Source organism: Agaricus bisporus (genome assembly GCF_000300575.1).
Source record: "Agaricus bisporus var. bisporus H97 unplaced genomic scaffold AGABI2scaffold_10, whole genome shotgun sequence".
In the NCBI taxonomy this organism is placed as follows: domain Eukaryota; kingdom Fungi; phylum Basidiomycota; class Agaricomycetes; order Agaricales; family Agaricaceae; genus Agaricus; species Agaricus bisporus.
In genome coordinates this window covers 18,512-40,848 of record NW_006267345.1, presented here as the reverse complement: position 1 = coordinate 40,848, position 22,337 = coordinate 18,512, and the positions used below count along the sequence as shown (strand labels likewise).

The 22,337-nt window shown below is 48.0% G+C and overlaps 10 protein-coding genes across 10 annotated transcripts; 4 read left to right on the top strand and 6 right to left on the bottom strand.

The window, feature by feature from the left end:
• The first annotated feature begins 653 nt into the window (after positions 1-653).
• AGABI2DRAFT_194737 (hypothetical protein) lies at positions 654-929 on the top strand. The gene has a single exon (XM_006454967.1). It carries the CDS (start codon positions 710-712, stop codon positions 878-880), a length of 171 nt encoding a protein of 56 aa, XP_006455030.1. The 5' UTR covers positions 654-709; the 3' UTR covers positions 881-929.
• A 796-nt stretch (positions 930-1,725) lies between these two features.
• On the bottom strand, positions 1,726-3,285 carry AGABI2DRAFT_120981 (hypothetical protein; the record flags this gene model as incomplete). The annotated part of the gene is made up of 5 exons (XM_006454966.1): positions 1,726-2,367; positions 2,421-2,653; positions 2,705-2,765; positions 2,836-3,112; positions 3,173-3,285. The coding sequence occupies 5 exons, from the start codon at positions 3,283-3,285 to the stop codon at positions 1,726-1,728; spliced, it is 1,326 nt and encodes a 441-aa protein (XP_006455029.1).
• Positions 3,286-6,412: 3,127 nt separating this feature from the next.
• Positions 6,413-8,401, top strand: AGABI2DRAFT_187516 (hypothetical protein; the record flags this gene model as incomplete). The annotated part of the gene is made up of 12 exons (XM_006454965.1): positions 6,413-6,446; positions 6,579-6,724; positions 6,781-6,940; positions 6,989-7,103; positions 7,156-7,177; positions 7,225-7,397; positions 7,443-7,503; positions 7,553-7,663; positions 7,716-7,825; positions 7,880-7,956; positions 8,007-8,132; positions 8,190-8,401. 12 exons carry the CDS (start codon positions 6,413-6,415, stop codon positions 8,303-8,305), a joined length of 1,251 nt encoding a protein of 416 aa, XP_006455028.1. The 3' UTR covers positions 8,306-8,401.
• A 102-nt stretch (positions 8,402-8,503) lies between these two features.
• Positions 8,504-9,299, top strand: AGABI2DRAFT_138329 (hypothetical protein). The gene is made up of 4 exons (XM_006454964.1): positions 8,504-8,574; positions 8,711-8,776; positions 8,832-9,071; positions 9,127-9,299. Exons 1-4 carry the CDS (start codon positions 8,572-8,574, stop codon positions 9,145-9,147), a joined length of 330 nt encoding a protein of 109 aa, XP_006455027.1. The 5' UTR covers positions 8,504-8,571; the 3' UTR covers positions 9,148-9,299.
• A 192-nt stretch (positions 9,300-9,491) lies between these two features.
• Positions 9,492-11,864, bottom strand: AGABI2DRAFT_180246 (hypothetical protein). Its single transcript, XM_006454963.1, has 7 exons — positions 11,474-11,864; positions 11,152-11,423; positions 10,518-11,097; positions 10,312-10,468; positions 9,951-10,264; positions 9,713-9,878; positions 9,492-9,661 (listed from the first exon to the last, which is right to left on the bottom strand). The coding sequence occupies exons 1-7, from the start codon at positions 11,561-11,563 to the stop codon at positions 9,612-9,614; spliced, it is 1,629 nt and encodes a 542-aa protein (XP_006455026.1). The 5' UTR covers positions 11,564-11,864; the 3' UTR covers positions 9,492-9,611.
• Positions 11,865-11,902: 38 nt separating this feature from the next.
• On the top strand, positions 11,903-13,965 carry AGABI2DRAFT_194730 (thymidylate synthase). Its single transcript, XM_006454962.1, has 5 exons — positions 11,903-12,450; positions 12,503-13,216; positions 13,263-13,441; positions 13,488-13,625; positions 13,679-13,965. Exons 1-2 carry the CDS (start codon positions 11,967-11,969, stop codon positions 12,907-12,909), a joined length of 891 nt encoding a protein of 296 aa, XP_006455025.1. The 5' UTR covers positions 11,903-11,966; the 3' UTR covers positions 12,910-13,216; positions 13,263-13,441; positions 13,488-13,625; positions 13,679-13,965.
• Positions 13,966-14,005: 40 nt separating this feature from the next.
• AGABI2DRAFT_145298 (hypothetical protein) lies at positions 14,006-15,152 on the bottom strand (the record flags this gene model as incomplete). Its single annotated transcript, XM_006454961.1, has 5 exons — positions 14,006-14,588; positions 14,639-14,841; positions 14,886-14,919; positions 14,970-15,070; positions 15,120-15,152. The coding sequence occupies 5 exons, from the start codon at positions 15,150-15,152 to the stop codon at positions 14,006-14,008; spliced, it is 954 nt and encodes a 317-aa protein (XP_006455024.1).
• A 268-nt stretch (positions 15,153-15,420) lies between these two features.
• Positions 15,421-15,997, bottom strand: AGABI2DRAFT_194728 (hypothetical protein; the record flags this gene model as incomplete). Its single annotated transcript, XM_006454960.1, is given in 3 exon segments — positions 15,421-15,591; positions 15,647-15,654; positions 15,665-15,997. Coding segments are annotated over 2 exon segments (337 nt in total), but the record flags the coding sequence as incomplete, so codon positions are not given.
• A 698-nt stretch (positions 15,998-16,695) lies between these two features.
• Positions 16,696-17,352, bottom strand: AGABI2DRAFT_226270 (hypothetical protein; the record flags this gene model as incomplete). Its single annotated transcript, XM_006454959.1, has 3 exons — positions 17,274-17,352; positions 17,152-17,216; positions 16,696-17,102 (listed from the first exon to the last, which is right to left on the bottom strand). Coding segments are annotated over exons 1-3 (525 nt in total), but the record flags the coding sequence as incomplete, so codon positions are not given.
• A 1,138-nt stretch (positions 17,353-18,490) lies between these two features.
• Positions 18,491-21,131, bottom strand: AGABI2DRAFT_209270 (hypothetical protein). Its single transcript, XM_006454958.1, has 8 exons — positions 21,044-21,131; positions 20,852-20,980; positions 20,541-20,745; positions 19,692-20,492; positions 19,541-19,638; positions 19,447-19,490; positions 18,963-19,395; positions 18,491-18,906 (listed from the first exon to the last, which is right to left on the bottom strand). The coding sequence occupies exons 4-8, from the start codon at positions 19,806-19,808 to the stop codon at positions 18,708-18,710; spliced, it is 891 nt and encodes a 296-aa protein (XP_006455021.1). The 5' UTR covers positions 19,809-20,492; positions 20,541-20,745; positions 20,852-20,980; positions 21,044-21,131; the 3' UTR covers positions 18,491-18,707.
• Positions 21,132-22,337: the final 1,206 nt, after the last annotated feature.

The following is a 22,337-nucleotide window of genomic DNA, read 5'->3' as shown; positions in this document are numbered from 1 at the left end:
CAGGATTAAGGTCGGTGGGTCGACTTAGCTTTGGTAGTAGAATAGGCTTGGAGGGCTCCCCCGCCTCGGATGCTACTTTTGGAATACCTGTCCCACTTGCGCCTACACTTTTCGATCCTCCTATTACCGCCTTTTCATTCCAACGAAGAACCCTCTTCTCTTTAATCTCTTTGAGTTTTTGTTGTGGTGTCTTCTTCACTTCCTTCATTCTCATTCGCCTATCAACCTTCTTTCTGCGCGACTCTCTATCTTTCATGATGCGTATCCTTTGTATGGAGTCATGCACCTTCTTCTGCTCTGCAGCTAATCGAATTTTGAAGCGACGTTCCTCCTCTATCTGGTGATTACGTTCTTTCACTTCTATCTCGGCGAACATCCCTATAACCTATTAACGGTAGATGAGTGATTGAATTAGATCAAGTTGCTCAGTTCTTACGTCTGCGGTAGTACAATAATGCCAGTATTGTTCAACGAGAGCTCGGATAGTATAGTTCTTCGGCAACTTGACCACTCGTAATACATCTTCAAAATTGTACCGCGATTTATCCTTCCTGTCATCGCGTTCCGCTGCCAACCGCAGACTCTTCTCCCACGCAACAATATCCATCCCAGGGGCAACTTTGATGGATTGCTTGCCATTACGATGATACAATCTCAACATGGCACCAGTCCAGATACGAACGACGTGAATCATCATCCCAGCCAACCAATGAGCAGTACGAGGAAAGATGTAGAAGAGCTCTCGTTGGCGATTGAGCTGTCTAGCAATATACACCAGATCGGAAACAAAAAGCCATTTGCATTTGGCCTTAATCGTCGAATTTCCCTGGAGGGTCTTGGGCGGTGCTTTGCCGAGTTCAGGAGGTGGGAACTCCAATAAAGCAACAGTCACGTCGTCGCGATGGAGCCAAGGGTTTGCTAGTATCCGAACACGATCGACATATTTGTACCTCTCTGCTGGGTTCCTGACATAACTCAGGTATTTTAGATGGTCTTTTGGGTAGGGACGACCGGTGTATGGCTTCTTGTCCACGAAAATCTCGGTTTCTCGCCCCCGGTCCGGCTCTGCTAGGCCCTCAAGCGTGTCCGGCATCGGCCCTCTTTCTTCGCTCCTTTCAAAACAAAGGTACCCATTCCCAGTCGGATCGCGTGTTTCTGATTTCGCCACAGTGGCGACGATATATTCGCGCCAGACCAAAGGTGCACTCTTCGGGGGGGACCATTTCTCTCGCATTAATCGTAGGTCGACAACATACCATCCGTCCAGGCCTAGTTCATGTCCTTTGATATAATACATGCAAAACGGCGAACCCCAGAACTGTTCCACGGGATAAACGTCGAAACAGTTCAACTCTTCCTCCTCCTCATCATCTTCTTCGTCCTCGCGTTTGAAGCCAAGAGCGGAGCGAACACTGGGTGGCATGTGGCGAAACGATGGGAGTATGTGGCGGGGATGGTACTATCGGTTATCACCATTGTTTCCATTTTCCTTATATTGGCCCGCTGCTCGACCACGTGCAGGACAATGCCGTATGTTGAGCGTCTGTTCCATCACGCTCGTGGCACAAAGCAAGGGCCAGTGTCGTGGGCATAAATCACAAGATCATGATGGGTGTGGCAGATGTATCAGGGAAACTAAACGGAGTTGTATTATATACGGATTACAACAAGATCTAGAGCGTCTAAAGGAATATATAAATTCATGTGCAGGTCAACTAAATATAATTAGCTTGTTATCTCACCACCTTTGTGGCAAGCCAATGCCGCAAGGATGCGTTTTAATGAATCCAAAATCTTTGCTTCACCACCATTTGGCTCTGCATTCGACGAGGGAGCGGCACTACGCGTGGTCTGGTATTCCTTATCCCCTTGGGGCGGCTTCACTTCTCGAGTGATTTGAGATTCCGGGGTTGATACCGGCGGGTTGTGTTGGGAAGTCTGTGAAGGCACAGTTTCTACCGGAAGCCGCTCGACTTCCATCTGTTCGTGTGGATCTGGTGGAGTGACTTCGGGCCCTCGGCTGATGGGACCATCATCTACAGCCTTCCTCTTTCCCTTGTCGCCAGTAATCTCCTTCTCGCTCTTCAATGATCTCAATAATTTGAGTTTCACTACCAATGCCTTCACTTGTTCGATACCCCTGATACCTTTCGCCCCCTTTGCCTTCTCTGCATGGGGTAACTTATCGTGTGATATGGTTTTAACTTCGTTTGCCGTAGCTTCGTCAAATGCAGCGCCCAGATCTTCATAACTGCCATCCCAAGATGATCCGGGGGAGCTAGGTGGAGGTGGTACTGAACTGATGGACTGCCATGCCGAACTAGAAGTCGTCAACAACTGGGGATAACGTGTATAGACAACGCGGATCTAGAAATAACGTCATTAGATCTGCTTGATGACGATCTGCGGAAATCACGTACAGTATTGTAGTAATCCAAATAGCCAGCTTTAATTCTACTCCATCTTGCATATAGATCCGCATCACGGTCTTTCATTGAGGGTAAGAGCGTCGAGTTAGGGGATAAAAGCTCTTCCTCTAGCCATTCCCACCAAGACATGAGATCGAGCAAGCTTCGAGAAAATCGGTTGAGGAGATTAAGGTTAGCGACAAGATCGGTCCCGACCTCCTTCAAGGCGATCCGACGCGTCGCGGCTGAGTAATGGCGATAAAACCCTGCGTAAGCGGAAAAAGAGAAGAACTCACGTTGTTGTGAATCAGGTGGCACCAAAACGAAAGTTTCGTTGTCTTTAGTCGCAGCAGCTATCTATGAAGCCCATACAAGACCGAGGTGATAATCAGGATATGAAAAGGCCCGCAGCAGGGCTCGTACGGACCTTGAAGATCTCTTGTTGAATACTCCTCAAACACTCGTTCGCCCTTTGACAATGGCCATGTCCGTGCGCGGCCATGGTCTGGAGGGTTTCCGGAGTTGAAATTCCTGACGGGCACGTACTGCCAATAACAGGAGCGAAAGGATCACAGAGTATAGCAGCATCATTGGACATCTTATAGCCAATTTGCGCTATGAGCATTGTTGTGTCGACAGCATGAAGGAGCCCGAGAATTTTGCCGTTGATTTTTTGGGCGAGTGGGACGGTAGGGTTCTCAGGGCTGTGAGAATGAAAAAAAAATTGAACCGAAGGCATTGAGAAAGACGAAGCGAGAACGTACAGGAGACGCATTTGACAAAAGGGAGCAAGCCGCTCAACGGCTGTACGCGTCATTCGTGCGAGTGGAACCATGTCAACCTCTGGTTCTGCTCGTTGCGTGTTAGAAAGTGCCATGCCTCAGGATGGTCGAGGAACGTTGTATGAGTGTGTGCAGGGGTAACGTTGTTCGCCGACTGGTGACGATATAGAAGCTACAAGGAATTGAGGCGCGTGCATAGCATGCACGCTTCTTTTATAGCGCAATCTAGAAATAGGGATAGACGTATAAATATGGAGCTCATTACTTCATGGAACGAGTGAATGAAGAGCGCACCAAGGCATCGTGTCAGCCCAGCTCGGTCAAGAGCGGGCTCGTCCTGTCCATAGAGTCTGAAAGTTTGCTGAAAGTTCATTGCACCACGCGTGCATCCTGTCATGAAACTCTGGGATCAACACGCTAAACACAACTTTCGTCGACAGTGCGACAGCTTGAAGAATAAAACTACAGCCACCGCGTTTAATTGCAGGCGAACACGTGCTGGGCGCGCCTTGCTGATTCGGTGGCTATAGTACACGTTGATGCAATGTCTCCAAAACACGGGTGAAACTCAAAGACGAATGTTAAAACCTAATGACAAACAAACGCTATATCAAAATGAGTACAGAGATGGAAACTGATTGAGGGACTTACTATCACCACGGCAAGATCTAGGACTGACAAGAAGCACAGTAGCGCACCCGAGCCAAGTGCGCGACCGTCCGGCAATCGCCGAAGCTAGACTGAACGCAGGTAGCATTTCTCTTGGTCAAGGCGTTTTGAGCAAGTCTTTCGGATACTTTCCCCATGGGTACTGGTTAAACCCGACAACGGTTCCGATTTATTTGAATGCTGCCCAGCGACAATGGTTGACAGTGAACGCGCTCCCGGCCGTGGATCGCCAAGTTTCCCTAACACTCGACCCCAAAATGACTCGCGAATACAACCGTTTTTGGACATGAATGTATACCAGATGCACCCTCGAAAACAGTGCAGGTGCAATATACCTCGAATCTGTTCTCCAAGGCGCAAAAAGTATGACTATGTTACGAAGCCGGAAATATGTCTAGAGGAGTAAGCCTATTTCTGGTTTTCTACTCGTCTTTCTGAGTTTCTTATCTATGCTTTTGGAGCTTTATCAAGTATCAATAGATGTGATATCTGTACACAACTAGTGCATGGCTGGCTCGTGTTATATCCCGGCGATAGCCTCAGGTACCATAAAGATGAATTTCGTCATCGCGAGTGTGACCACTTGAGCGGGATAAAGTCGGACTCTGAGAGCTTTTCAATCAAAGTTCTCAATGGAAGAGTCGTATGGCTGGGACGCTGTCGAGTGCCCCGGAAATATTAAAAATCGCCAAATGGATTTGGGTCACCATCGCTGGTACGTTTCGTGGCATCCCTCCTGCAGAGATCAACTCATCTCCACAGTGGGGTCTGTCATCTACGGCCGCCTACGCATCATTCCGGACTCTCATGGTGTCATATAGTCAAGGCCCTTTTGTGACCGTGTAGAAATGCTTGCTGCTCTTTCAAGCGTTGCAACAATTTCAAAGGTTTGATGTCTAATTAATTGAACGAATTGCGTCATCGGCGGCCGAACCCTACACAACGTCGTTCCGAGATTACCGCAACAGTTGACTCTCCGTATATTTCACCAGCATAATTTTTCGTTTCTCTGATGAGCCGTTAGTGTAAGCGTCATCCCCTCCTCCGCGACTAGATCCTATCTCACACCCGGGAAATACTTCCGGTAATGTCTTTCGTGGATTCTTACTTTTTTATTCTTTGACATCGTGAGTGTGATTTAGTTTCGTTGTTCCGAGCTGAATGCCCTCCTGTAGATGACGGTTCGCATGATGTTTTAAAATCGCCCAGAAGTCTTGGCCAGACCATGCTCGTTATCGCATCAAAACACTCAAACTTGTATATCCCCGTGAGCTCAAGGACTCCTGGGTACAACGTGCATCGAGGAATTTTGGTGCCCAATTTTCAGCTAGCGTATTCTCACTCTAATGCTGTTTTCTACATTGATTTTACACGGTTTAGGAAGGAGCTGGCGTTCTGGATGCTTGTGTCGCAATCCTGACTGTGTCGTCAGCTGTACGTTGCTTCTCGACTTCACTAATAACTTTTGGTCGTAAGATGTTTATCTCCCTTTAAATACCATCACCATGCGGATGGATGCAACTTATTGTAAACGTCACTCTTCCCAAGCCATGCTGACCGGTTTCTGCGTGCAACGTACACATAGTCAATCCTAGCCCTTCCACAGACAACCTCTGATAGGCCGTTGCTTTCTATAATATACCATGAGGGTTTCCAACCATCTCAAGCGCCAGAAACGGGAGTGCTATAGTATTTCGAATAGCACTGAGCCACCAGGGCGGTTGGTTACCGATCGTCGGAGAAGAAATAAGAATGGGAAGGGAAGGGTAGGAGACAACGCCATGTTGCACATTTTTGAATGACTCACTACTACTAAGCCACGGTCCCGAGGTCTGCTGACTGACTAACAAGAACACCGGACGACTTCCCACAAGGTTTTTCAGATCTGCTAGTGCTAGGTTGGGCTTATCCGGCCAAGACCTTTTTCGTACCTGAAATCTATGTCCGTGCTTACAGAGATCTAGTCGTCCAATGATATTGTGGTGGTGGGTCGTGGAGATTAGGCAATAAATTTACCACTTGTTAAAGAAGGTCGAGGAAGAAACATTGTGATTAAGACTTAGTCGAAGCGCCCATTCTGCCGGCGGTCTTGAACTTGGTATAACCAAAAGTTAACATTGAGTTGTCATAAGGAAAAGGTCATCGAGCGCCCGTGTGCCTGTGTTAGAAGCGAGTTAGATTTTCCTCTAGCGAGCGTGCTAAATAGCTAAGTCAAGTTTGGGAATCACTTAAGAGCACTTAAAGTGCCAACTCCGAGTGAAGATTATCAATACCTTATCAGTATCTACGACTCTCGTCGTGCCGGGCGGTGGCCGGTGATCAACGTTAACCTGGGGTGACACGAGACGGTTGAACCTAACCGTCACGCCCCTCGCTTCGGCCTGAGGAGCGTTGGAATAGGTCTCTACGTTGCGCGCAACTGCTCTGCATAGCTCCTTCCATGGCACTGACTAATTCTGACCCGCGGTTCCAATTGTGTTTAAGAAGTCTCATTTCAGTGCTCCGGAGCACCTATCAGAAGAAACTCACTTCAACCTTAACACCTTGCGCCTCATGAACGGCCAGGTTCCCATAATACCCGACCATGGTACAACTCGCTCGTCTCTGTCAAGCAGTCCAACAACAGAACGGTCGTATATACCCTCGAAAGGAGAGCAAGTGCGGGAAGAGGCGAAGACCTTACAACCTGCGCCACAAAGCAGATTTTTCGCAAAGACAGAGGCGTTGTCGCAAGCCCGGAGGATATACTTCAAAACATTTATACCAGGTTTTATCCTTATCATCCTGGTTGTATTCGCTGTATTTCCGATTTACTGGGGGTCGCTATGGAAAGTCCCTGCTCATCCTGTTGACGGTTGGATCGTGGTATGTCCTTTGATATTGTCTCAGACATTATATAAACGATTTTTGATTTTGTTCAGGATTATGATGGCGGACAAGTAGGGGAGTTCTTCATGCAAAATATTCCACCGCAGTCGAATAATAGGATTGTGTGGTCGAGATACCCTGGAGAACAACTTCCTAGTATCGAGCAACTGGAGAACGACATTACCGAAGAACGGATTTGGGCCGTTATTGCTGGTATGTCTTCTCATCAGGTTCACGAACAAATCAATTCAAGCTGCGAAGTGAACTCTGGGGCCTCCAACCGTCTCAACGAGACACTTCAGACTCCGAGTGGATCCTATAATGGTAAAACAGCTCTAACAGTTTACGCTGCTGAAGCTCGCAACGAATTCGCCTAGTGAGTACTTTTAATTTGATTATGTAGAACGTGCATTGAGCAGCTGGTGTAGCCGGAATTTGATTTCCCCGACGGTGAGACTCAGTCTCATGGGCTAGTATTGTATTACTCACCGGTGCAGGTCATTGAATTCCTGGACCAACTGTCTCAACGGTTCGCTATCCAATTTACCCAACAAGTTGCATCGTCGACGAGCGCAGTTTCCCTAGCCAACGTCGCTCTGACCTCGCCACAATTGTTAACCTTACCTGTATACTTCACGATGGTAAATTTGCGTCCCTTCGATGAACCAGTGTAAGTGCCAACCTTTACATCTGGCGATGTCTGACAATCGGGTAGTGCTTCAGCACCGTCATTCGTGGGTTTAATATATCTGCTTATCCTCTCATTCTTCATTACTGTGAGTGTCACTTGTACACTTAAGTGGCCCAGCTAAATCCTCTTTTAAGATGATTGGAGAAGGCGCACGCAATGCTTCCGGATTGAGTAGAATCTTATCTTGGCCAGCATACGCCCGCCTTCGCATCATTACAGCTGTGATTGCGTATTTTTTTGTCTCCGTGAGTCGTGTATAACGCATACCACGGACTATTTAACATAGCTTGATTTCAGTTAATGTATTCCCTCCTGAACGTCGCTTTCCAAATTGATTTTACGCGTCATTTTGGGAGAAGCGGGTTTATGGCGTTCTGGATGCTCAACTGGGCCGGGATGATGGCTGTGTACGTTCATTCTTTGTCTTCTCTTGCTTCGCTAATTAAACCATTTGCAATCAGTGGCCTCGCCCTTGAGTCTATGATAACTCTTCTAACAACGCGGTTCATCCCATTCTTCATGATAACTTGGATTCTGAGTAAGAAAAATTGTTGTCATTTAACAACAATACGTTGACAAGTTATGCAGGCAATGTATCCGTATGTATAGCTCCCATTCAGGTGCTTCCCGGGATATATCGTTACGGATACGCTGCGCCGTTCTACAACCTTTCACGCGGCTTCCGAACCATTGCTTTCAGCACGAAAAACCAACGTTCGTACTAGATTTTGACTATCTCTCCACTAAAACTGTGCTGACCTACCCGTTTAGTTGGCCTAAATTTTGGCATTCTCATCGCGTGGGTTGTGATATCCTGTATCACACTTCCATTGTTCCAATGGCTTATGTGGAGGAGAAATCAAAAAGCTGTACAAAGGGTATCATGAGGGGGCTCCATGATGCTCGTATACATACTTTCCCCTAATGATAAAATATCCCTGTGTAGTGTTATCGCAGCATATCAAAGCGTTAGAACATATAACGATATGATGCAGCCGTTGAATCCATAGCATCGATGTCGTGTGACTTCGCGTGCGTGACAATCATCTGCCTAATGAGGAAGCACTGTGACTGCCTGTACACGACAACAAATCCGACGACCACGAGAGTTGATCATCCCGCCCCCGCCGTTTCTCGCATTCTACTCATTCCAATGGTAAGTGAACCCTTCTGCATGCTGTTCAGAGTGATCCTCTTTGGTTTTATTACCAAAATACGGGAGATTAGAGTTGGATGGCTTGCATAGGCTCCAGATGACGATTCCGAGTGACTGACTGCTATCCATCTTCCAGGCCACTTCAGAACTCGCCGCTACATACGCCGCCCTCATCCTCGCTGATGACGGGATTGAAATTACCGTGCGTGCTTTATCGACGAAAGAGATGCCATTTTAATGCTCAAACATAATTTAAGTCGGACAAGATCATCTCGATAACAAATGCCGCTGGTGTCGAACTCGAACCTATCTGGGCATCACTTCTCGCCAAGGCCCTCGAAGGAAAGAACGTGAAGGATCTCCTATCAAATGTTGGCTCTGGTGGTGGTGCACCCGCCCCCGCCGCTGCGGGCGGTGCAGCTGCTGGTGGTGCCGCTGCAGAAGCACCTAAGGAGGAAGAGAAGGTGGAAGAGAAGGAAGAGTCCGATGATGACATGGTATATTTGCTCTTTTTTTCTCTTGTTTTCTGCTTAACTGACATGTTGTTTCAAGGGCTTCGGTCTCTTCGATTAAAACGCCACCTCTACGTTCATATAATTATCCTCCATCCCTCGCCACGCTGTACTTGTTACATAGTGTTTCTCCCCCAAAAAAATCTCTACACATGAAGAACATGTCCGCTTGCATGGAAGAAGTGAATTATATTGACGCTGGATCTGTGATGGTCGTTTGAATTTGATTTCGACCACAATATTTGAACGTTACGCTCGATGATCCACTCTACCAACTTTACTTCGGAGTAGCGCTACCATGAAGGGTAGCTTACGAGAATGGTATAGGTATAGGCGAAGATGGGTAACATAGAGACAACCCTTACATTAGGGAATGGGCATACACTAATTAAGAGATTTAAGTCGCAGTCCAACCTGAAAACCCGGAAAGAAAAGGAGAAAAGGAGTCATCTATGGGTGTATAGGGATATCAAATCCATAAATATATGAGTCTTCTACGAAAATAAATAACAAAGTCCCAAAAGATTAAGATGGGGTTCCGTGGAAAAGGTGCATCATGCCCCTGACCTCGGAATCTAACAGGATTTAACAACAACAATGGATTGGAGAAGAGTAGAAGGACGTACTGATATAACTGCAGCAGTGAGAGTAGTTTGCAAAGGACGCAACGCCTTTTCGCAGTTGTCGGTGAAGAGGGTCTTCTGAACAGGATTGACGCGCCGACGAAGAGGATGATGATGGTCGGCTGTTAAGTTCCTGGAAAAGGACATTGAAAGCCGTTCGCCAGGCAAACTACATGGCCAGACGACGTGAGTCAACATCAGCACAAATGACGTTAAAATATCTCGAGAACACAAAACTCACTGCGATTATAGGATTGAGAAACCCGAAATTCCAAGAGGCGCTTGCGAGATTGATAGAATTGGTAAAAATCTCATGAGCGCTGATTAAACTCAACTGGTGTGCTTTTTCATCGCCTTGTCGAATCGCAATAGCATGGAAATTGATCAAGGCAGCTTCGAGAAGGGTGATGCCGACATAGGCAGTCCGGATGAAATCGATACTTTGAGTTCGGAGCCACATATCCAAGGGGGGGAGAGTGGATTTGAAGGTGAGGGCGAGAGTGCGGAAGCGGCTGTATTGGTCCATGTATTCGGGTCGTTGATCGTCTGGCAATTCTGATGTTGTTAGACGAATTGGGAGAGGGAAAGAAAGAAGATCTTACCTGGAAATGAGACTCGAATGAGAGACCGTGCTTTTTCGAACAGAAAGGTGGATTTGGCGAGTACAGTTCTACTAGAGGGAGACTCTCCGCGACTTTCTCTGCCAGTTACAAAACTCTTGATGGTATACCCTTCACGCTGTTCGCATTGGTACTTTCCCTACCAAAACTGAGTATGAATTTTTAAAACACGTCAAGAAAGAACTTACGGATGCGTATTCCTCGATTTCTCGAGGCATCGGGGTGGTCAACACGACAGTTCCGCCGATAGTACAAGTCGTGTTTGAATTGTAACCCAAAACGCCTGCCCAACCTCTGTCCAAAGTGAATATCGCCCAACACGCATTCACGCGTTCACCTTCCTCTACATCATCGAATACAGGAGGTAATTTGTTTTGACATCGCATGTCTTGAATTCCAGAAGCTGCACCCAGCGAATAAGCCGAGTTGGCATGATAACCTCCTTCCAAAGGCCTTTTGTTGGCAAAGAAATAGCTTGAGAGAAGGACTTCTGCTTGGATGATTTGGAGGCGATATCGGGGTTGGATGGTTGTAGAGGTGGTATCGTGAGGGAGTTGTTGGATGGTCAAGTCCAAGTAGGTTTTTTCTTGTCGTTTCAAGTCGGGGTCTTGACTGAAATGGATGCCGAGGAGGTAGGTTACGAATAAGAGACATGGTGAAGGACGGAGTTCGTGTCCTACTGGACCTGGATAGAGCACAGAAATTCTGAACCGTTCAGGATGGAGGAAAAAGCCATATTGACACGCATACGCTAGGAAAGTTTCCGTTCTATATAATAAAATTAGAGGAGCGGAAAAGCAAAAAAAAATAATTCAGTTTTACAATATCAATTTAACATGTTGGGGAGGTTCCTTGTACTCTGGAGTAAGAGGTCGACTGGCGGGGGCTGAACGATAGACGTAAGGCTGTTGCAAGGTCAAGGTCGGATTGTCGGAAGACGGGGTTTGAAGGTCTTGTAATCGCGTTTGAAGCCTTTGAATTTTGTCTTCGAGTTTCTGAGACGTCGATTGCTCTGAACCGCTTGTATATTCGCAGTCCTCCGCCTTGTCCGATTTCGCACAAGGACCACAGACGGGTCGAACGCCGTCGCATTTCTAAGATGGAGAGTCAGTCATTATAATCAGTTTTGAAGATAGAGGTATACCATTTTTCGTCGGCGACAATTGGCGCAAGCCTTACCTTTCCTGAGGATAGGTTGGCCAGATGGACTTGCTTCATGAGAGCTTTGCGCCATTCAACGGAGAGACAGACAGCATTGAAGTCAGGCATCGAGCTCAGTATTTATAAGGATGTTAAAGATACGCCTGCCGAAACGGGGCAGCAGAGGAAGAGAGTTGGATGACCAAGGATCCGTCGAGACATGTAGGCAGAAACCGTGGACGAGGCACGGTACGGGATGAACTCTATTCAGAAAGAAGTCGGATCACAGCCATGGAGAGACAGTCTAACCGTCGGAGGAAGACCACCTCGGGGAGGATTACTTCGTGGTCGCGGTAGTCTGACTCAGGGGGTCACGTGGCTGAGTCAACGACCACGTTCTTGAACAGATCACACTGATCGCCAATCCTGACTTAGCAGGTTGTGGACAGACTTGGATACGTCACTGACGCGTAAAGTCACGTACAGAGTGATCGATCATGCACGATGAAGACCAGTATCTACACCTCATCAGACGCGTTCTCGACACGGGTGACATTCGCCCCGATCGAACGGGGACAGGGACCATCTCGCTCTTTGCGCCGCCAAATCTACGCTTCTCGCTTCGTGAATCCACCGTGCCACTCCTGACAACCAAGCGCACTTTTTTACGTGGCATCGTGGAAGAGCTGCTGTGGTTCACGAACGGATTGACAGATTCAAAAATCCTGTCTGACAAGGGCGTCAAAATATGGGATGGGAATGGGTCGAAAGCGTTCCTTGAGAGCCGGGGGTTGGGTCATCGTAGAGAAGGTGATCTCGGTCCGGTGTATGGATTCCAGTGGCGGCATTTCGGGGCGGAATACGAGGATTGCGATGCGGATTATGCTGGCAAGGGTGTCGACCAGCTGCGAGAATGCATCCGAAAAATCAAAGAAAATCCGACGGACAGACGGATAATTCTTAGTGCATGGAACCCAAAAGGTGTGTGGGCGACATGCTGAGCAACGAGAGCTAAACGTGACTTGTTGTTCAGATATTCCCTCGATGGCATTGCCTCCCTGCCACATGTTGTGCCAATTCTACGTGCATCTCCCAGCCGACACTGCCAAACCGGAACTGTCGTGTCTGATGTTCCAGCGGTCTGCAGATCTTGGGCTGGGGATTCCCTTCAATATCGCATCCTACGCGCTCCTTACACATATGATCGCGCACGTTACAGGGACGACGGCACGGGAGCTGATTATCCAGCTTGGAGATGCTCATGTCTATCGCGATCACGTCGAGGCCCTCGAGGTGCAACTCCAACGCGAGCCGCGTCCTTTTCCCAAGCTTCGATGGGCGAGGGACGGTATCACGGACATTGAAGACTTTGAGTATTCTGACTTTGTAATCGAGGGCTACAACCCTCATCCCTCTATTGCGATGAAGATGAGTGTCTGAGTAGTTGTAGTAGTGTCGCTTATGAGAGCAATGACTGATGGAAGCGTGACTCTGGAGTGAGATTCTTATCGATAAGACAAGATTGTCTCTCATTCAGTCACCGCCATGGCCCACGTCCTTCCTGATCTGCCCTATGCGTACGATGCCCTCGAGCCCTACATCTCTCGTCAGATCATGGAGCTCCATCACAAAAAACATCATCAGACTTATGTGAATGCGCTCAACACTGCAGAGGCTGCTTACGCCAAGGCCTCGACTCCCAAAGAGCGCATTGCTCTCCAAGCTGCTCTCAAGTTCAACGGCGGTGGTAGGTGGCTTTGACCTAAGCCTTTTTTTCATACTCACAACGTTAGGTCACATCAACCACTCCCTCTTTTGGCAGAACCTCGCCCCTGCTGCAGGTGCAGGCGGTCAGCTCAAGCCTGGTCCTCTCAAGGACGCCATTGATCAGACCTTTGGCGGCCTCGACAACCTCAAGAAGGAATTCAACACTACCACTGCCGGCATCCAAGGCTCTGGCTGGGGCTGGCTCGTGCGTCATGTCCGTATCATCTACTCTCATACTAATGCGCATATAGGGAGTGAACCCTTCCAACAAGCGTCTTGAAATTTCGACCACGCCCAACCAGGACCCTCTCCTCAACTTGGTCCCCATCATCGGCGTCGATATCTGGGAGCATGCGTTTTATCTCCAATACCTCAACGTCAAGGCTGACGTAGGTCCCTTTTATTTTTGGTCCGATTGCGTCATTCATGTCTATATATGCAGTATCTGAACGCCATCTGGTCCGTCATCAACTTTGACGAGGCCCAGCGCCGCTACGTCGAGGCCACCCAAGGCAGCAAGCTCTGAAGATGTGTAGAATTCAAAAGTTGTAACTGTATTAGTTGATACGCGCAATTCTATTTGCCCCACCGCTTAACTGCACTTTACTTGGCCATCCACTGCTATCCCCACAACTTACCAATATTCGGATTGCGATAAGTCAATCACGGAGTTCGGAACACGGGCTTTTGTATCTAATTCAGTCCGTGTGGCGTAAGTGGAACCTGTAGTCTTCATCCATCAACAAACGAACCCATCTCAGAATGCTACTTACCAACGGTGATTCTGCCTCTTGAGCCGATGCAACAAGCTACCCAACTTTCCAGAAACCTTTTTCTCCTCTGCGAGCACTTCTTTGAGAACGTCCGTTTGCTTCCCATTCGGTAATTGCACAACCGCCTGAAGTTTCTCCAAAAGCCGTTGTTGTTGATGGTAAATCTGTTCCATCGTACTCAACGCCTGATCCGCATCCAGTTCAAGCTCGTCTTCCAGTTCCTCTTGGAATACATTATCGAGAACGGAAGGCAGAGGAAAGCCGTCGTTGGACGCTCCTCCGACAAGTGGGTTCAAAATCTCCCAAGCCGACGTATTGCTACGCCAGAAACGACGGATACTCGATCCTCCATCGAGAAATTTCTTCCAAAACTCTCTACTTAATTGTTCTTCCCGTGATTCACCCGTACGAAGCTCAACCTCATCCCACATGGTCGTGATGAGGAGGATTCTCTTGGGAGCGCCTCGCTTGCCTACCAGTTTCTCAAACCGGTTGATATGTGATTGAGTCGCGACGGGCATCCGATTGTCGGTGATACGGTGAAAGAAGAGGATGGCGTTTAGATTGACTCGGACGCCACTGATAAAAATTTTAATTATGCCACGTCTTCAATCTCAGCTATAACTCACTTGGCGCTCTGGCTTTTCAGCCACTGGGTGAGGAGGTTGAGTACTCGGTTTGGATTTTTGTCAGCGAGGTCGTAGCCCGGGGTATCGACGAACACGATGACTTTGCCATCGGAACGCCGCTTTTCGAAAATGTCAATCGTATCAGTGCAAGACGAGAGTAGGTGGCCGATCTTGACGTTTTGGCCAGTTGCGTGTGCGATGAACTAAAACCTGTAAGTGGATATCTAGCGCGACGTTTAGAACGTACAGAGCTCTTTCCTACTCCAGAAGGACCGAGCAACCTGTTAATTGGCGTAAATATGAGGTTGGTAATGGAAGCGGGTTTCCTCACGCTATGACGAATTTTTCAGGACCGGGTTCTTCATGCCCCTCTGTAGTTATGTCTTTCGAGTTTTGGTGACGGGGTTCCTCGTTGTCTTTGCCTCGGAAAGTCTTTTGATAGTTCAATTCGTCGCTTGGTCAAATTTTCAATAAAGCTCACAGAAAGTAGAAACGTGCTCGCTCTCGACCGCATGGTGAAAGAGGGTCAGTTATATTACTGAACGAAATCCGTCCTCAGCTTGGTGCGTATTGTAGAGAGAGCGCTGTATGGGCGAAAATGTCAACTTGGTCGAGGAAATGCAAGTTGGTGGAGCAGTGCGTCCTCATGTCCTCCTCATGAAGGTCACAAGTCGTTCCATGCTAAAGTTCTTGTGACAATAAAAACCTCATGCCTGATCAGGGACTTTAATCGAAATGATGATGGAGCAATTCGACGATCACCTGTTAAGTCGCTAACTGAATAGCTACGAGTGTGGATTTTGTAACGACGAACAAAAGCTACTCTACCTCCGCTCTTTATATCTCTACTCTCTACTCCAAGTCCATACCAAAACAACGTCTCAATGTGACATACTCACTGCAACCGAAAATACAATTACAATTATTACAGGTCAAGTAGGGACCAGCCCCGGCTTTCCCGAGTTCATATAAGGTCAAGGTTTAATACGGGACGTTAACAAAACTTACATGATCATGAGAGTTTATCCGCTTTTGGCACGTTTCGAGCACCTATTATCTTCAACGCTGGGAGAGGGGAGGGTATCCGAAGTATCAAGTACCAAGTCACCACTAGGAGACCAAGGGTATGTCGAATGGATAATTTCTTCAATGGACTGGTCATTGCGAAGCGCAAGTAAGACGGTGGGACAAATGTGGTTGGTCGGGGTCTGGGTGTCATAAGGAGAAAGAGGAGAGAGTGGCGGATGAGGAGCGCACTCGGGCCCAGCGCGCTGCAACTCATCCACCAAACTCGCTTTTCTCTTTCTCCTTAAGGCACTCACGTTGGTGTGGGTTGTATTAGGAGTATCGTCAAGCTTTAGAGAAGGGGCACTTGCGGTGGCGAACCCATTGCAACTTCCCATGTCGGAATAAGGAAAATTATTGAAGGGATCGGGGTGGATCTCAGCCATACCAAAGTTTTCATTCAAACCGCTTACACTCTCCGCAGAAAAATGACCAAATTCCCAATTATAATCAGCATCAGAATCATACGAGTTGGTTTCAGAGGAAGAATGAAGCGACTCGGAAGGGAGTAAAGTATTCGATGTCAGGTCCTCCGAGAAATTTAGTGCCCGATTTGAGAGTCCAGAATTGAGCCTGTCAAGGGGAGAAGCCGTATTGTCCGCAGAGTCAAGGCAAGCAGGTGATTGATTCGGTGAACTTGATGGCAAAGAGGGAGAGGGACTGCAAGGCGGAGATGAGATAACTACAAAATTTTCAAAATGAGTATTAGGCGGAGCGGTACGGAAAACACTAGAATGCTTACTATAATCGCTACTCAGCCTATCCGTCCCAACCGAACGATTGTTTTCTTCATGTATCTCGGTGACTGTTACGAGCTTTTCTTTGTCCACGCCTTGAATCATCAACTTATCCTGTCCTCGCGTCCACTGATGTCCAGCCGTTGGAACCACCCCGAAGCTGGCCAAGAATCGCAGCATAAGCTCTTGCTGTTGTCGCATCGCAACCTGAACGGCGTCCATTTCATTACGTAAATTCCTGTTCTCTCTTTCAAGTTCCTTCTGGCAACCTTTGAGTGCGCCAACCTCAAGCATGATGGTTTCGAGTAATTGATCCCGAGAGATATTGTTTGCTGGGACCAGCCCCACCAGAGCGGAGTCCTCCTTCTTTATAGACGTTGCGCGGGGGAGATCGGGGACTTCCGAGGACGAAACCGGATGGTCATTGGGAATTGATTGATTTTTCCGCTGGATACGACCAAGGAGGTCTAGCCGATCTCGACGAAACTCGGAGTGCGTGTAATGATGGTAATCATTAGTGCCATTGGAGCGTAAAGAACCTTGCTGTAGGTGGAGAATTTTATGAAACCCATAATTATTGAGCTGCCGCACAAACGAAGAATAGTTCTTGTGCTTGAACCACTTCCCGAGTACCTCCCGGGCGAAACGATCGGGTTCCTGAACTGCACGCAACATTGAGATAGGATGGAGAGAGGGACTTATGTGACGTACCGAAAAATGAATCACCGTCAGGCGACCAATAAATCAGTTTATCGGTGCCTTCGTCACTCACGATACTGTTGAATGCCCAGTTTAATAGACGTCAGGTGTGATCTGAATCTGGAAGACTGAACTGATAAAGTGATTGTAGAAATACAGGTACGCCTTTCATAGTCGCGTGGGGCATACTGGAATGGTTTGAGGGTGTTTCGGTAGCCATAGATGGAGAAGGTCTAGCGACAGGGAACATATATCGACTGTCTTTTGTATCCATCGAATGAGTGACCCACTCCAACACGAGGCAGGAGAACCCGTGTCCCATTATGCTAATAAAAAGTTTGATGGAATGCCATGGAATCGTGGAGAACATGTTCTCAGCGCATAAAACAAGCACCTCGCCGCTCACGAGCGAGTACTTTTCAGCCCAGTTGGCCCCTAACTTGGAGATGCTGCGCATTCGGCGCTGCGGGAGAGAAGGCGAAGTTTGAGTACGACCTGACTGCCGGTGCTCTGATGGTGGGAATTACGGGCGCACCTAGCGTCCTTCGAACACGTTCAAGGCTTCTTTTGGTCCACTTGCGCGATAGGAAAGTACTGCCGAAGTTTCGATTCGTCACAGTCTCTCAGTCACTGACAGCTGTGGGAAGCGCTGCCAGAGGCCTTCTTATCCGGATCTGGAGAGCTGTATGTTTGTACTGACAGCCGCGGAGAAATATTTCTAGTAGCTGGGCCAGTCACAAATTCGAGAAAGCATTGAGTGTATTGTGGTAAGTATCATCGAAGATCTTAGGCAACTTGTTAGTCAGTTACCGCATGTGACGTTACTTGCTTGGCATCTAAGGCCGTGCCAGCATGGGATCCCCACCCTTCTGGTAGCCGAATCTCAAGTCTTGATCTCTGAACCTCGCTTAACAGTAACTGCGCGCTGGTCTTGCATTTAGATAGAATAAAAGCACGAGGTTGCGCTAACATCATTGTCAAGCTATCTTCCCAACTCGAACTTGACTATGCTTCTACTTTATCGGCGCATGAAATGTGTAAGGTATACCAAGTGAATAAAAAGAAGAAAACTCGATAAGAAAACAAGTGTCGCATTTTGATCGTTTGGCTTTGGTACTCTTCCATTGTCGAGTGATTAAAATATTCCGGGCATTTCGACAATGACGAGCTACACAAAATAGATCCCAGGAATTGAGCAATGTCACGTCCAAATAGCTTGATATTACGTAGAGGCGGCTTGATATGAAGGCGAAGAGAGGTACGACGAACACCGCAAGCGTACTTTTGAGTGTCTGAGGGGTGAAAGGAACTTACGCCCACAAAAGTTTTAACTACCCTTCTTTCTTTTCTTCCTTAACTGCGTTTTCGTCATTCGTTTGGTTCAAGCTCAAGCTTGAAGTATGTAAATTAAAATACACTAATAAACCACGATAACAAAGAACACGAGAAGGGAGGCGGGGGAGGCGCGGAACAGCTACTCTTTCGTTCTCTTGTTTTAGTTCAGCCTTTTACTGTTCCTCTTCCGTTGTCAAGCGATTGAAGTGTTCTGACCATTTGGCAATGAAGCGCTATATGGACTGGACCTCGGAAATTGGATATGGTATAGCTTGAACGTCGTATTCAAACAGCTTGATACCACGGTAGACGCGGCACGACATCGAAGCCATGAGCGGTGCAAAAAACACCGTAAGCATACTTTTATACATCGGAGGAGTAGAAGGAATGTATAAAGCAATTCCACTCGGGAAGAGCAGAAGAAAAATAAATCTCAGTCGAAATATCAATGAAGTTTCACTCCTAAAGGTACTGATAGTAGTACTCACAGGTAATATTGTTGACCCCCTCGCAAGACAGCTTGAGATAAACGAGGTAGAGCTTTGCCCGAAATAAAACTCTTCCACCCCATTTCGCGATCCATTACGACATGTGCAATTCCAATTTTATACGAGATAGCGAGGAAAACGGCAGAATCATAGGCAATAGCGACAAAAACGCTAAGCGATATTAGAGGTTGAATGCCCGCCTCCTTGAAATGCCGAGTATTTGGGATATAGACTGGCTTGATGGAGAACCCAATAATCGACTCAGAAGCAAGGTATGCCATCCAAAAGATGGTGAAGCACTGTTGAACTCTGGGTCGATCAGTATAAACTGCGCGAACCCGCTGGAGGAATAGATATGAGGAACATCCGATTGACATCCCACAGAGAATGATGCTAGAGAGTGTTGTCGCATAGAGGTTACGGACTGGCGTGGCTAGAAAGCAGCATCACCTTTGAGTCAGGTTCAGCATTTGAAGGCACGTACTCCTCCGGATGACGTTGCTTAAGACGTACACTAAAGCAAAAACTCTATATATTGTTATTAACACTGAGACGACGGGCGATTTGTATGTACTCACCTAGAGAAAATAAAACAGAATGTAGCGGTGCGAAAACGACTACGCTTCAAGACTTTGATATCATCAGAGAGAGTAGCAAGTAAATCCCAAATGGTAGCCTATTGAAGGGTAAGCAAGGGAAAACATGATGGAGCAAACGAGGAGAACTGACACCTAAGAGGATGAGGACAACATTCCTTGTAGTCTCATACTCAAAGGCTTCCTGAGGTGAGAGATGGTTAAGGTAGGAATCTGGGTTGGAAAATATGGCATCGGATGTGGGCATCATGATGGAGAGCGTTAAACTGGCTTCATGGGAGGGATCCTTACTTTTTATGTTGGCCTTCGCTTCGAATTCAATGACAGATCATCTATCAATACTATTGCTTCTTTTACCGACATAATGATGATGGGTGACCCAGAGGTCTCGCGATGATCTGTCTTGTTTACGTTCGAAAATCTTCTTCTTGATCATCAAGTTACGGGAATGGCTCTTCAATCTCAGTGTAACCCTCATCGAATATGTCAGCACCTTTTCGACCTCTCAAGCGTCGTCATGCCTGAGTATAAGCCGCCGCGTGATGAATGTGAATTGAACGCTACTAACGAGGGAGGTACTAGTGACGGAGTAGCCTGAGTGGACGTCTTCCCAAGAACGGGCTCGCGAGTTAGACGTATAGCTGCGACGCCCGAGATAGACGTTGGGGGATGTTCGCATCGCGGCGGGATGGGTAGACGAAGGCATTGACAAAGGTGGAAGTGCAGTAGGCGGAGGTATTACTGGTGTTGGTGGTTGCAGCTGTCGTATTGAAGACGAGAAGCAAACTCCTGTTGATCGAGCTGATGGCAGATCAACGACGACAATGGGATTTGAAGAAGGTAATCTTGATGCACTGGCAGCGACAACGATGGGGAGAGAAGGATATTGGAGAGGCACAACTTTACGCGCATGTCGTTCGACATTCCGGCGAGCCTGCACATGTAAGCAATAATTGCAAACAAGTAATAGATCAAGACTTACCCATTCGAGGAGCTTGGCTTTCTGTTCCAATGAGCGGGTATCCCTACGATTAGTTGGCAATTGTGGCTGGACTGAACCAGCTCCAAACAAGGGATCACTACCAAACATAAGGTCCCTCCGCTGCATTGACGCCTTCGCAACAGCCTTTTTGTTACCCCCTGTTGTCTGAGGTCCACGGTGTGACCGGTGAGCACCTGGCATGAGTCTACAGTCAAAGAAGACGGGCATGAACGAAGCGGACACGAAGTGAAATGAAGAAAAAAAGATTCAGTGTTAGCATGTTGAAGGTTGAATGAATATGAACGGCTTACAGCTGCTTCCATTCATTAGAACGGGCACTAAAAGAACGCAGACGGCTAATTAGAGCCGCCTTGTTGCCCGAAGTTGGCATCTTGAGTCCACGGCATAGGTCTTGGAGTGCTTGCCGGGTTTGCTTGTTGCTGAAGGGTGAGAAACGGAAGAAGGTTAATAGCAGAAAGGTGATAGATGGGTAAAGTACTTACATTGAGATGAGCACCGTAGTGTACTCATTCCCATGGAGTTCCGCTGGAAGCAGAAGCAGCTCATCTTCGGTATTTGCCTTTCCTTCCTCCAGTTTATTGAGCGCGTCGTCATCGTCGACGAGCGAGATGGCCGAATCGCCCAGGGTATCTCGGGATGGGCCGGTTGGCATGGACATGACTGTGTGTACAGCGTAGTAGGCAGCATAAACAATGGAAACCTCAATGAGCAACCAGAAGACAAGTGCTGGTATGCTTCCGAGCACCGCCTGTTTGTGAACGACAGTAGAACTGAAATCGGAGAGGGGTGGGCCGGCGTAGCAAGGGGTAACGACAGACGGATCGGTGGTGACGGCAGCAGCGGGCACGGTGATGCGTGTGGTAGCGGCAGGATCAGCGGTGGCCACGAAGGGAGTGCCAAGGGAAAGAGCTGCTAGTGCACTGAGAACTTGGTGATCCAGCAGCAGCTCCGAGTCGTAGCGCGTTCCGAATTGCCTCGAGACAATGAGCGACAGCCCACCGCTGGGTCTTTCGAGAGGGAACCTATCAAAACACACGGACGAAATTGTCAGTATTATGACCCCTATCCAATCAATACAAGACTCGATCACTGAAAACGGGCCGTACTCATGATCATGCATGCTGAGAATGAGAATGAGACTGAAAAGGCTGGAAGGACATGCTCAAATGAGCCCTTTCGGCCCGCACCCAAGCTTCAAGATGACGATCCGGGAAGACATGGAAGGCCAGTGGGAGCCCACGGCACAAGGGAGCGCAATAGCGGGGGCAACGGCGGGCGAGGTTGAATAAAGCCCTTACGCTAGGGTCAGGGTTACGCATCCGTTTTGCACCAGTTTGGCAAAGGCCCCCGATTGCGGCAGCGATGCCGTCGAGCCTGCCGTGCTCAAACAGGGTCAAACCGATAGACGATCACCGAGTGACGCGATCGGTAACGGCAACACAATCAGCGCGCTCGGCGCGTGACCGCGGGCGTCCACGCCCCGAGAGAAGCGGCATGCCATCATCCCCTCTACCGAAAGCGGAAATTTCTCGAGTCACACGGCGGGCAACCACGTGTCAACTGACCAAATGGGTTTTAATGTCAACTGTTGAACAAGTGTCAACTGATGGCTCGTCACGCTTGGGTCGGACGTGACAAACCGTTGGCAGCCGTCGGCCTCCCTTGCACCCATCGGCTGTGTGACGCGAGCGTGACCTCAGCCCCATTTATCAGTTGACAAATCAGTTGACATTAAAACAGTTTTGGTCAGTTGACACATGGTTGCCCGCCGTGTCA

Coding starts and splice junctions, on each gene's coding strand:
- AGABI2DRAFT_194730 (XM_006454962.1), top strand. CDS start 11,967: ATGCACGATGAAGACCAGTATCTACACCTCATCAGACGCGTTCTCGAC. Junction 12,451..12,502: donor TAGTGCATGGAACCCAAAAG/GTGTGTGGGCGA, acceptor CTTGTTGTTCAG/ATATTCCCTCGATGGCATTG.
- AGABI2DRAFT_138329 (XM_006454964.1), top strand. Junction 8,777..8,831: donor ATGACGGGATTGAAATTACC/GTGCGTGCTTTA, acceptor ACATAATTTAAG/TCGGACAAGATCATCTCGAT. Junction 9,072..9,126: donor AAGAGTCCGATGATGACATG/GTATATTTGCTC, acceptor TGTTGTTTCAAG/GGCTTCGGTCTCTTCGATTA.
- AGABI2DRAFT_180246 (XM_006454963.1), bottom strand. CDS start 11,563: ATGGCGCAAAGCTCTCATGAAGCAAGTCCATCTGGCCAACCTATCCTC. Junction 11,098..11,151: donor CAACATGTTAAATTGATATT/GTAAAACTGAAT, acceptor TTTATTATATAG/AACGGAAACTTTCCTAGCGT. Junction 9,879..9,950: donor TTCTCAATCCTATAATCGCA/GTGAGTTTTGTG, acceptor CTGGCCATGTAG/TTTGCCTGGCGAACGGCTTT.
- AGABI2DRAFT_194737 (XM_006454967.1), top strand. CDS start 710: ATGAGCAGTACGAGGAAAGATGTAGAAGAGCTCTCGTTGGCGATTGAG.
- AGABI2DRAFT_209270 (XM_006454958.1), bottom strand. CDS start 19,808: ATGATGCCCACATCCGATGCCATATTTTCCAACCCAGATTCCTACCTT. Junction 19,639..19,691: donor TTGTCCTCATCCTCTTAGGT/GTCAGTTCTCCT, acceptor ACCCTTCAATAG/GCTACCATTTGGGATTTACT. Junction 18,907..18,962: donor GGGGGTCAACAATATTACCT/GTGAGTACTACT, acceptor ATTTCGACTGAG/ATTTATTTTTCTTCTGCTCT.